The 12,888-nt window shown below is 51.4% G+C and overlaps 1 protein-coding gene across 1 annotated transcript in view; it reads left to right on the top strand.

Annotated features, from left to right (window-relative positions):
- Positions 1 to 12,888, top strand: part of Sdk1 (sidekick cell adhesion molecule 1) — a 959,866-nt gene that overhangs the window by 886,988 nt on the left and 59,990 nt on the right. Inside the window, exons 32-33 of the mRNA XM_075974284.1 lie at positions 1,191 to 1,261; positions 12,197 to 12,332. Of these exons, the coding sequence (XP_075830399.1) occupies positions 1,191 to 1,261; positions 12,197 to 12,332 (207 nt within the window). The remainder of the gene's footprint in view (positions 1 to 1,190; positions 1,262 to 12,196; positions 12,333 to 12,888) is intronic.

The following is a 12,888-nucleotide window of genomic DNA, read 5'->3' as shown; positions in this document are numbered from 1 at the left end:
AGTCCTGGCCCAGGCTATTCTTGAGTTTGTAATAATCTCCCTACCTGTGCCTTCCAAGTCCCCAGAATCCAAACATGATTCAACATTTTTTCTTTTCTTTTCTTTTCTTCCTTCCTTTCTTCCTTTCTTCCTTCCTTCATTTCTTTTTTTTTTAATGGCAGTTGCATGCGCTTCAAGGTTTTGTATGTATGTGGGCTTAGCACCCAGACAGCTAGAACAACCACTGTCTTGGCAAGATAGTTTTTTTTTGTTGTTATTTGGTTTTTTAAAGTGCATTTGTGTGTGCTGGAAGGTTTTCTGCTAGAGCTGTGGTTCTCAACCTTCCTAAGACTGCGACCCTTTAGGACAGCTCCTCATGTCGTGGTGACCCACCCCCCCAACCATGAAGTTATTTTCACTGCTACTTTGTAAGTGTAAATTTGCTGTTATGAATTGTTATGTAAATATCTGTGTTTTCCGATAGTCTTAGGCTGCCCCTGTGAATGACTTGATTGACCCACAATGGAGTCATGACCCACAGGTTGAGAACCCCTGGTCTAGAGGGTGACACTGGGGTCCACCTGTGTGACTGAGGATAGAGAGCCTGAATAATCAGAGGAGACTCAGACAGGGGCAAACCTAGGATGAAAAGTAGACAGAGCCTGGGATACATGTCCAGTCCTGTCCCCTCCAGAAGCATTTAGTGGGCAGGCTTTTGTTGGCACACAGCCTCCAGCCAAGGAGACACAGAGAGGTCAGTTTAGTACACAAGAGAACCTGGAGAGTGCAGAAAAATCTCCAGCACCTGATCTATGGCAAGGGCTCCTCATTGGTCCCAAAGCAGGCTTGTCCATGACAGGGGTCATAACAGCCTTATCCTTCCAGAGACCAGCGCAAAGTCACTACAGCTTCCTGGCTTTGCATGCTGGGTGGCCAGCAGCAACCTCATCTCTACCAACAGTCACTCGGTGTCTCAAGCTAAGAGCACTGTGACTTCACTGTGACCACCTGGCCTGCTCATGGCGAAAATGCTATCTGACCCCCTTTCCCAAAGACTTGGAAGCCCAGGAAGGGTCTTGGGCAGGAGCTCACAGAGTGCTGTGGTTGGCCTGGGAGAACCCACAGAAGGGAGGAAAGGCTCCTTACACTGAAGGGTGACTGGTACCCAAAAGAACCATTCTAACTACTTCCTCGTATCTGCTGCCCTGCAGTTCCCGGAGAGCCTCCAGGATCTGTCTCAGCCACACCTCACACCACATCCTCGGTTCTGATCCAGTGGCAGGTAAGAACCATGGGGACCTCACTTATTTCTGAAGCACGCCTTTGTTCCATGGTTCGGACAACCAGGACAACTATACAGAGCTTGCGTGCAAGTCACACCCATGCCAAGTGTGTGACTGTATCTGATGAAGCAGCCGGGCTGAGTTAGACAGAGCCCCTGGCCCAGGGCTGGAACTCATCCAGAGCCTGCACAGAGGAAACTGTGCTCAGGTCTCCAGGGCTGCTGCCTCCCCTCAGACCAATGGGCTCACAGAGCACATGAATGAGCAAAGGGGCAGAGCTTCTGGCCAGTGAAGGACCCTCCAGATGCCAGAACCAAGACTGTCCTGCTAAAGAGTGCCTGGTCCTTGAAGGAGGGCAGATAATGGGATGTGTGCAGAGCCACTGGAAGGCCTGGTTAGCCCAAGTTCGACCACTGTGAGCTGGGGATGTAGACGGTGGACCAGGCGGCCTGAGACTCTTTCTTGGGGTTGATGGTGTTGTCAAGGGCAATGGCAGGTGCCAGCGTAAATGCAGAGATAAAAGCACCTCAGTGACACTGGGTTGGTCAGACTGACTTTCAGCCTGTGGCAAAATAACCTAGGGGGAAGGCGGGGAAACAACACAAGAGAGGGAGGACTTATTGAAATATCTCAGTTTCAGAGAATTGCAGGTCATGGTGAAACTCATCCTAAAAATTAATTTATGTGATGGGGGAGTGGGTACCTGTTGGGTGGCAGGCGCTTACCTCTGAAAGTGGAAGACCAGGGCCAGGACTCGCCTCTCAGAGGCACCCACAGGTGCCTGGGCAATGAATGAGCAAGGCCCGCTGGGCCAGATGGCATGAGAGCTGTGTGGCCCCCCACCTTGGCTCAAGCATCATGGACAATCCAGAGCCAACGCTTAGGGGTGCTGGAGGCTGGGGCACGCACTAAGAAGAAAAAGACAGACAGGACCAGGCAGCCAGAGGAGCCACCTTGCACCCAAAGTGCCTGAACCACCCATCTAGTGTTGTGGCTGGTGACTCCTGGGGAGTCCTGATCCCTCAGTGCACCGTGTTGTCTCTTGGTACCTAAGTCTTGGGTTGTATTTTGCCTTAGTTCCTTTCCTCCTTGCTGAGACAAAATATCTGGCAAGAAGCAAGTTAAGGGGGCAAGAGAGTGTATTTAGGCTCACGGTTTGAAAGTCCAACCCTCATGGTGGGGGAGGCCTGGCAGCAGGCGCCTGATGGTCACATGACATCCACAGTCAGGAAGCAGAGAGGGATGGATGTTGGGGCTCAGCTTGCTGCTGTGTCCTTGTTGTCCAGTCTGGGACCCCAGCCCATGGGATGATACCCTTAGGGACCATCTTCCTACCTCACTTAACCTAATCTAGAAATTTCCTCATAGACACGTCTAGAGGTCTGTTTCCTACATGATCTTAGATCCTGTCAAGTCGACAGCCAGGGGCTCTCTGATGTTGCCACCAAAGCACAAGAGTAGGTTCGGCCTAATGGGAGTTGACACTGTCACCTACGGGAGGGACAGAGAAGATCCCTTTAGCAGCAAAGGTCTCTGCTGAGAGTATAACATCGTCCCTCACTGTCAGAGTCGCCATCCAGGGACAGGTGCCTTTCAAAGTGACAAAAAGATATTTCCGAATGCTTTCTGATGACACTGGCAGTTCACTGCTGTGCCCTCAGCTTTCTCTGGCTTCACCAGAGTGTAGGGGACAGGACAAAACAAAAAGGGGTCAGTCCGGGATTCCATCTGCCCTATGGGTCAAGGAGCCGTCCACAACAAATAATAACAAAGGACCTTAACCTTGGCATGCCAGAGGCCACTGTGACCCCAGAGGTCCAGCTCTTTCCTCCAACAAGCAGGTGTCATGGATGCTTGATCTCTGACCTCACACATCCTTATTCCCTAGGGGCCCTGCTTCAGCCCTGACTTCCTTCCAAGGCTGTGCTGGGAGGCCAGAAACATTCCAAGCAGAAATTCAAAGTCCTGGATGCTGTGTCTCTCACCGTGCACAAACACACAGGGGAAGGGGAGGGAGGATGGGTCTTTTTGTTGGATGGGAGCGTAGCTCCACACAGACATAGCTCCACACAGCCCCTGCAGCAGCCCTTAATTAAGATCCCTTAATCTTTTAGGGACCTTGACTCACATAAAGCCAGGTCCTTGTTTTCAATGCAGAAAAGAATTTCAGGACGAGCCAGTGTGAAGCAGAGTTAGAATCTATTAAAAGTAGAAAGAAAAGGGCCAGGCTGAGAGGAAGATGTGTCTGAGTGAGCACAGTTCCCCAGATGAGAGCCCCACCTCAGCATCTTCACTGTGACTCCACTTCGGAAGCTTCCGGAATTTCATTACTTAGCGAGTTTCTAAGGGACCCTCCCCTTCCCTACCTCTGTCCCCCCTTTTGATAATGGAGACCATGAGGGGCTTGGTTGAGTTGTATAGACTGGTAGAGTGAAAACAGAGGGGGCTCCGGAGATGCCGTGGTTGAGTTGTGTAAGCTGGTAGAGTGAAAACAGAGGGGGCTCCGGAGATGCCGTGGTTGAGTTGTGTAAGCTGGTAGAGTGAAAACAGAGGGGGCTCCGGAGATGCCGTGGTTGAGTTGTGTAAGCTGGTAGAGTGAAAACAGAGGGGGCTCCGGAGATGCCGTGGTTGAGTTGTGTAAGCTGGTAGAGTGAAAACAGAGGGGGCTCCGGAGATGCCGTGGTTGAGTTGTATAGACTGGTAGAGTGAAAACAGAGGGGGCTCCGGAGATGCCGTGGTTGAGTTGTGTAAGCTGGTAGAGTGAAAACAGACACTGAAGATGTGCAAGAGGCTTAGGGCCTGGTGTTTGTTTGTTTTGGTTTTGTTTTTTGTTTTGTTTTTACTGGCAGTGGGGCTTCTGGAGAGATTCCTGGAAAACTGAAGGTTCCACCTGAAAGGGGAGAAGGGCCTTTGGTAGATATATCTGAATGGATTCTCAGCTAGTGAAAGGGTTCAACCAGACTCTGGGGTGAGGGACTTCTTTCTCTCCTCACGCCCATAATTTTCCCTGCCTTTCTGCACTGCCTCCACTCCGACTGCACCAGATTCTACTAGAAAATTAGTGTCTTATTTGTAGTTGTGGCAGCTGGCCTGCCAATAATGAGGTGCACATCTTTTCCATACAGGCAGCGCGTGCTCCGGGCGGGGTGCATCCCATCCCCTCTGAATAAAGTCGCTGTGGCCTGGAGATGCTGCCAGTCCCAGTTCATAACAGCACAGGTGTCAAGTCTCTTCCATGGCTGCCGGACAGCCTGTGAAGTGGCATGGAGCCGCACCAAAGGAACTTGGCATATGTGCCCATCAGCTGTGCCCTCCAGTGCACAACAGAACAAACAGATTTCAAAAAGCCCAGAGCGAGAGGTGGCCAGTCCAGTGTATTGTAGAAATAAATGCCTGTCAACCAGCGGGCGATTGAAACACAATTAAAATTACACGTAATTTAGGAAATCAGAGACTGGAATGAAGAAAGAAGAGCTGCGTTTGAATATAGGTTCTCGTTCCCTAGGAAGCAGCTCACCTATAACTTTTGTGTTTTTAGCAATGTGCTGAAAAATAATGTTTTTTAAAGGCTTGGGCCCTCATCAAGGCCTTTCTGGGCTTCTTAGGGGACAATCAGACTTCACCTCTAGTAGGGTCCACTGCCCATGTCCTAGGATTTTGATGTGTGTCCCAGTGTGGGAGGCTTCTGAACCAATGACAGTTTTGACTGTCCCCATGATCCATTCAGTGCACTTATCCCACACATGTCCCCTCAAGTGCCCTGACACCTCAAGGAGGTTGTTCTGGTTATTTTGCTCCTTGCTGTGACAAAAGACCTCCTGGCTCACAGTTTCAGGGTGTGGTGGATCGCAGTGGGAATGGGATGATCGCAAGGTCTTGGCTACTCAGTCACACTGCATGCACTGTCAGAAAACAGACAGAGGAATACTGGGGCTCACCTTGTATTCAGTCCAGGAACCCAGTCATGGAATAATTTTACCCACATCTTTTGGTGGCTCTTCTCACCTCAGCACAGTCTAGAAACGTCCTCACACATGCCCAAGATACTTACCGACAAATGAAAGACCTGCTCACCTCTTGCATAAGCTAAGGGACTCTTTCTTCTGTGGGTATAATGGCTGCCAAGACAAAGGCCGTGTGACCTCAGCCAAAGGCAGCTGGGAACCCAGGGTTTGTTTTCCTCGCTCAAAGGGGCCATGTACTGGACTGATAGACATACATGGGAAAGCAGTGGAGAGAGGCTTTTAGCTTTGCCCAAGGGACAAATGAACACACTTGACAGGGGGCGAGGTCTTCCCCAGAGAACGAGGCAGAGAGAAGGTCCAGCCTAGACAAAGACTCTAAAGTTGCTGGCTGTCATAGTGTGAATATGTTATGTTCCCCCCAAAGTCTAATGGGTGGGATGCTTAGTTCTAGACATGAGTAACCAGTTACAGGGCTTCCAGTAGAATAGCTGGATAAGGGACCTAACTAATCTATTGATGGACCCGGAACTGGAAGAGCCTGTTGGGATGTTGTGGAGCCATGGAGGGAGGAGTCTAAAAAGCAGTTAACTGGGGACATGCCATGTCAGTGTGTGTGTGTGTGTGTGTGTGTGTGTGTGTGTGTATGTGTTTGCACGCGCACATGTATGGATGCACTTGGAGAGGCCAGAGGTGGACATTGGGTACCCTCTTCTATTGCTCTCCATGTGATTTATTTATTTAGAGACAGTCTATCACTGAACTTGGAGCTTACAGCTATTGTAGTGGCCAGCCAGCAAGCCCCAGTGATTCTCCTGATTTCATCCACCCCGCTGCAGGTGCACACAGCCACAGCTGGATTTTACATCAGTGCTGAGGATCTGAACTCAGGTCCCCATGCTCATACAGCAAGCATTCTTACCTCCAGAGCATCTCTCCCACCTGGGACAGGCACTTGAAGGGTGGTCTGCCTCTTTCGAAGGGTCTCCTTCTGCCACTGGCCTCACCACAGGCCCAGAAACACCGGGGCCAAGTGACCCATGGGCCAAAGCCTCTGAACCCATACACCAAAGCAGCCCTCTCTTCCTTCCGAGTTGCTCTCATGGGTGTCTATCACAGCAGTAGAATGTGTGATACACACATCCCATGTTCAATGCCGTGTTTGTAATGAAGGTGACCTAGGACCCTGTGTGTCCCTAAGTCACTGGACCTTAGTCCCAGAGGGAGCCCCTGCACCACTCTCTAAGATATGGGGGTCATAGGGATGTAAGCCTAGATCCCAGGAGACCGCAGCTGTCCCTCTGGATTCAGATTTGAATCCTAGTTTTTACCTCATGGTCTCTTGAGAGCTCAGGCAAGTGCTTTGCTTCCCTGAATCCTAGGTCTCTGTGTTAGCATGGGGTGAGCTTGGCTCTGTAGCCTACCTACCTCTCATATGAGCAGAAAGGGAGCCCCGGGTAGAGGCCAGCAGCTGTGTGACCCAGCCCAGTCCTGTCAGGCAGCTGGGAGGGGGAATGATTTCTTAGTAACTTTTCTCACTGTTATCTGACCAAAGTTACCCATGTTGGGCTCACAGTGCCTCATGGTGGGGAAACCTGAGCATCAGGAGCCTGAAGTAGCCTGACCCGTTTCTCCCACAGTCGGAGGGCAAAGAATGATGAATGCCTCTTGCCCCGCTTATATAACCCAGGCTCCCAGTCAGAGGGTGATGCCCTCCACTGTGGACAGGTCTTATCACCTCAGTTGACCTAATCAGGATAGTCCCCACAGACACACCCAGAAGTCCTTGTCCCAGGTAAGTCTCTAACTCCTCAAGCTGACAGTTGAGATCACCATGGAGGCTAATGGTAGAGTCCTATTCCTCCCAACACAGGTCTCTCCCTCCACTCAGTTCTGTCAGCCCCACAAAGCACTGTCCTTCCGGGTCTTTCCCATTGCACCATTCTCCTGGGCAATGGGTGATGACTCTCTGGTGCACCACAACTGTGCATCACCTGCATTTGAACAGGGACTTTTGGAAAGCCATCCTAGACTCTGAGTCTGCCAAAGTTAGGAAGAGCTTCCAGGTCCCTCTGAGCTTCTGCCCACACAGGTGGCGAGTCCTGGGTGGAATGATGTGTAGAAGGAGTCCCCCTGGTCTCTAGCATGCTCAACTCACTTGTATGAACATCGACTGAGCATCTGCAGCACCCAGGGTCTGTCGTGGGTGCTGTAGGGCTATGGAACGGAGCACAGGGCAGGCGGAGCCTTGTGATCAGGGACACGTGCTGGACCGAGAACTTCAGGCTTAGGACTGGGATGTGTAAATAGACATTTCCTGTTCTGACTGCCCCAGGCCTAAATAACTGACTCAGGCTAAATATAAATCATAAGTGCTTGACAGATAGCTCAGGCTTATTGGTAACTTGCCCTTACATTTTAAGTTAACCTATATTCCTTATTTATGCTCTGCCACGTGGTGGTACCTTTATTAACATGGCACATTCATCTCCTGTTCCTCTGCGTCTGCCTGGTGACTCCCAGACTCCACCCTTCTTCAGCCCATCATTCTGTTTGGCTTTCCTGCCTAACTGTATCCTGTCCAGCCATTGACCAGTCAGCTTGGTTATTAAGCCAATCACAGCAACATAACTTTCACACAGTGTAAAGGAATATTCCACAAAGGAAGGACCAAGCCTGGTGCCAGACTTCTGCCAACGGGGCTTCAAGGCATAGCCTGGGAGTTGAAGCATATAAGGAGGCTACAGTGTCAGGATTTAAATCCAGAACCTGAAATCGTTTTTGGATCTGGGGGAACAACTTGGGAAGACTTCCAAGGCTGTTCCCTTGACCTCCACGTGATGCCAAACTGCAGGAATACAGAGCAAACTAAACCAGTGCAGTGCTCCACAGAAGCTGTCCCTGAGTCCCTGCAGAACCATCAAGCCCTGGGTGAGTGTGAAGCTCCCACCCTGCAGGAGCTGCCCACGGGCAGGCCTGGACTCTGCTTATGTCAGCCACTTTCCTGAACTATAACAAAACATCCGAGAAAATTAATGTAGAAAGGAAAAGGTTGTCCATTCCACTCACAGTGTAGCAGGTTGGAGCCTCTGTTGAGAAGTGCATACTGGAACACCTCATAGCCAGGAAGCAAAGAGAAACGGACAAGCCTGGGGTCCCACAGTCCCCTGCAAGGGCACAAGGCTCCCGTGCCCTGACGTCCTCCCGCTAGGCCCTGCTTCCTAACAGTTTCAGCTGGGGACTGTCCTAGGCAGCATTAACAGCCTGGAGTCATGTGAAAAGAGTCTTAATTGAGTAATATCTTTATCAGGTCGGTCTGTGGGCATGTCTGTGAGGACTCTCTTGATGGTTAATTGATGTAAGAGGGTCCAGTCGGCTTGGGCCGGCAGCTTGTATAAGAAAGACTAACACAAGCCAGAGAGTGAGGCAGCAAACAACGTTCCTCCACCGTTTCTGCTCCAAGTCCCTGCTTAAGTTCCTGTCCTGACTTCCCTCAGAGATGGACTGTGACCGGAAGTATAAAGTCCTCTCTTCCCCTGGATTGCTTGAGGCCAGAGTGTTGTGTCACACCAACAGGAAGGAAACTGGGAAGGGGTGGAGGCCTGTGGCACACAGCTCTCCCTCGGGGCCACCCATCCAGACCACAGCAGATGCCTGCTGGGACAGCACACAACTCGACTCTGAGATACTCTGGGACTTCCAAGGCAAATGTGGCTCCAGCTTAATGCTGGCCGGTCTATAAAGGGGCTTGGCCTCTTCCCTTTCCATCCTCCGACTCCACTAGAAACGGCTCAACCTTTCACACTTCCTCCCCCTACCCTCAGCCTGCACACTCAAGGACTGGGGTTGTGTGTCTGTCAACAGCAGCACAACTGCACTGTGTCCCTAGCGTTTCCATCTGCCCGTGCATCCTGTTCGGTTGATGTTTTGAGTGAACAGGATCCAATCCTCCCCGTGTTCCCTGCGGTAATTGTCCCCAGCCTGTGTGTCTTCGGCAGAGCTGGCCAGGTCTTAGCCATCCTCGCTCTGGTGTGATCCCAGACTGACGGGCAGGCTTTGAAGGTGACCCTGGAGGGGGGATTGCAGGGCTGGCACCTGCAGAGTCCAGAAGCGAGCTTTTGATGTGCCCACTCACCCTCCCTTCTTGCTAATTAGAGCCAGCCCGGATCCCAGAAACGGGAGCCCGTGCCATCTCATTTGCCTAGCCCGAGTCGTGGCCATCCCTACCTCCCGCGGATGTGAGTAAAGACTGTGACGGAACCTTCTGCATGACCACGTGGTATTATCGGAGCCGCAAGAGCTCCTGGTTAACACTCAGAGCCACAGGACAGGGACTCTCATCTCCCTAGTTCTTTGTCAGGGGCCTCAGCAAGGAGGAGCAAAGCTGCCCCTGGGTCTTAGAAATACATGCTGTCTCTTGCTTGGCAAAAGGCTTCTTATCCATGCGCTGCCACAGGACTGATGGCCATGGTTCAGGGAACCGTGAACGGCTGATTAGTGGACTTCGAGGAGGCACTTTCCTAGCAAGTTACCTGACTTAGACTGTGAATCATTTTGGAAGTCAACAATATGGAAAACATCACAAAACCTAGATGAGTTCTGGCCCAGGACCCTTGGGCTGCACTTATCAACCAGGCTGCCCCCTCTAGGCCGAAGAGCACCATGGCTACTATGGGTTGTGTCATGGCGGACTCTTCCTTCAGGGGCAGCTTACAAGCCACTTTTGTCGGTTCCCCATGCTCCAGGCACTAAGGCTTCCTCAGGAACTCCACAGTTCTTTCTTACCTTCCTCCTTGACTCTTTGTCATTCCTGGAGCAGATCTCATAGCCCCAAGGAGATGCAGGCTACTACTAATCCTCGAGGTGCAGAGTTCAGGGAACCCTCCACTTCTCAATGGCTCTGCCTAGTGCCTGCATGAGGATGCAGAGGGCAGACGGGCCCAGGAGTATAAGAAGCCACCTCTCCTTAGGAGTCCAGTGGCACAGAGCCAATTCCATCCCTTAGGGGACCATATCTATGAAGCAACCTGCAGTCTGGGAGACAGAGGCACTGAGCCTTTTGTGGCCACTTAGCTGGAAGAACAGCCAAGGGCGGCATTATTCTTGCTTCACCGCAGGGACAGATCCGTCTCCTTTCCTGTAGATGCTAGCTGTGCAGAGAAAGGCCTCTTACTCTCAGAAAGTGCTGGCTTCCTGCCTTAACAGGGTGGTAGAAGATAAACAATGGCTCAGTAAAATGCTTGCCTACGGGAGAAGCCAGGCCTGGTGCGGTGAGCTTAAAACCCCGGCACTTGAGAGGCAGAAACAGGCAGATCCTTGGGGTTCACTGACAAGCATAACTTACTTGGGAAGCTCCAGGCCAGTAAGAGACCCTATCTCAAAAACAACAGGATAGACACCTGAAGAACAGCCAGCATTGTCTTCTGTCCTCCACATGTAGATACACACACAAACAGCACCTACACACACCCAAACAGCCCATATGCATGTAGACACGCGCCCGTGCACGCATGCGCGCGCGCACACACACACACACACACACACACACACACACATACACACAACACGCTATGGTAACAGTAAATTTGGAGAGTGATACCATTAATTTTCGCAATAGCACTTTGAAATTCAAATCTGGGTGGGTAACCTATATGTTGTTGCCTAAACCTGACCACCCTAAGAGCAGATAAGAAAAAAACAAAATAAACTCAACTGACCCCCCAGTCCCTGGGCTAGGGCTCATTTTTCTGATCCAGTTGTCTGAAGGCAGTTGAGCCATCGGGGACCCCCACATGTTGCCAGCAACATTCAGAAAGGGTCAGACGAGAAAGAAAGGAAAAGTCTCTTCTGAAGTAACTGCCCCGCTACACTGAGACCCAGTTTCCCACTAGCTGAGACCATAGCCAAAGTAGGGGCACTCCCCGCTGTGGCCCATGGTGTGTGGCAGAAGTCCTGGGACAGAGTCACAGCTCTGGTTGGCACTGGGAGTCTGCGAACCACTTAGACAATAAGGCCATTGTGACCCAGCAAGCCTCCCGGGCATCTGGTTACACACCTCCACCTCTGTCCAGCAGCTATGCTGTGCACCATCGCTGCATTTGAGGCTCAGAGAGAAGGCAGTCGGAGCTCCTGACCAGTCCTCGTGGCAGGCCCGGGACCCCCACCTCTCCATCTAGAAGGTTCACAAATACTGTTTCCAACAGTGTTTTCAGTGCTACACATACATACTACTCCGCACTTGTGTGTGGGGTTGTGTGTGGAGGGGTGTTACACACATGTACGGGTACATACATACACATACACACATGGAGGCCAGAGAACAGCCTCACATGTTCCTTAGTAGATGTTTACACTAATATTGGAGACCAGGTCTCTCATTGGCCCAGAATTCACCAAGTAGGCTAGGCTAGCCCCCAGGAATCCTCCTGTGTCCTCCCCAGTGCAGGATCACAAGGATGCAGCTCCCTGCCCAGCTTTTCATGTGGGTTTCTGGGAGTTGAACTCGAGCCCTAGAGCTTGCAAGGCGGGCACTCTGCCAGCTATCTCGCTAGCTCTCCTTCTTTGTTTTTAACCATCAAGGACTAGAGGCTTAGAGCCTGTATGGTGGCTCAACAGATGAAGGTGCTTGCAGGCAAGCCTGACGACCTGAGTTCAAACCCTAGAGCCCACACTGTAAAAGAAAAATCAACTCCTGGAAATTGTCCTCTGACCTCCACATCCATATCATGGCGCATGTGTGTGTGTGTGTGTGTGTGTGTGTGTGTGTGTATACATGCCTGCACATGTGAGTGTCTGTGTGCACGTTCACACACACAATCATAAAAATAAAATATGTGTAAAAATGATTTTTTTAAATAAAAGAACCGTGGCTTGAATTAGAGACTCGTACACCAAGGTGAGGGCTACTAAGCCTTCTGTACATACTGACTCTGGTAATATCCCCAAATGGCTGAGTGTACAATGTCTCTGCAGCCTCCCCGGGATGAGAGCCTGAATGGTCTTCTGCAAGGCTACAGGATCTACTACCGTGAGCTGGAATCCGAGACAGGCATGGGCCCTGAGACCAAAACACTCAAGAGTCCCTCTGCCTTGCGTGCTGAACTCACAGGTGAGCGGTGCTCCTCTCCTGGGGGAGGTTCACAGGTGAGCCTTCCAGGTCTGTCTGCTCCATGCAAGGGATGCTGGGAAGTACTATAGAGAAGCCAGGCGATGGCACAGGGAGGGAACAGGCAGTGTAGTGTGAAGCCAGTGGGGGCACAGATGGAGGTAGATGACCTGGAAGCTGTGGCCTGGGGCCTGAGGTGAAGGCCACACCCATCTAATCTATGTGTGGGGTACCTCCTGACCTCTGCTGAGCCTGTACCCCATTAAAGCCAGTGACAGCTTAACTGAGAACCCTGCCTCTCTACCTCCCTCTCTGGAAGAAAATGGTCCCTCAATAGTGTCATAGAAAATTCCCTTTTTGCCACATGCAGTGGCGCATGCCTTTAATCCCAGCACTCAGAAGGCAGAGGCGGGCAGATCTCTATGATGAGGGACAGACAGGGTAGAACACCTGGGCAGCACTTCCCACCTAGTTCACCCCCATCCGGCCAGGAAGCTGCCTAATGTTGGTTCACCCAGCATGCAACAGGCTCCCGGCTTACCCCATCCTTCCCACCAAG

The sequence above is a fragment of the Microtus pennsylvanicus genome, chromosome 1, assembly GCF_037038515.1.
Source record: "Microtus pennsylvanicus isolate mMicPen1 chromosome 1, mMicPen1.hap1, whole genome shotgun sequence".
Classification (NCBI taxonomy): Eukaryota; Metazoa; Chordata; class Mammalia; order Rodentia; family Cricetidae; genus Microtus; species Microtus pennsylvanicus.
The sequence above is the reverse complement of the archived record's forward strand: the minus strand, read 5'-3'. Positions and strand labels throughout refer to the sequence as shown.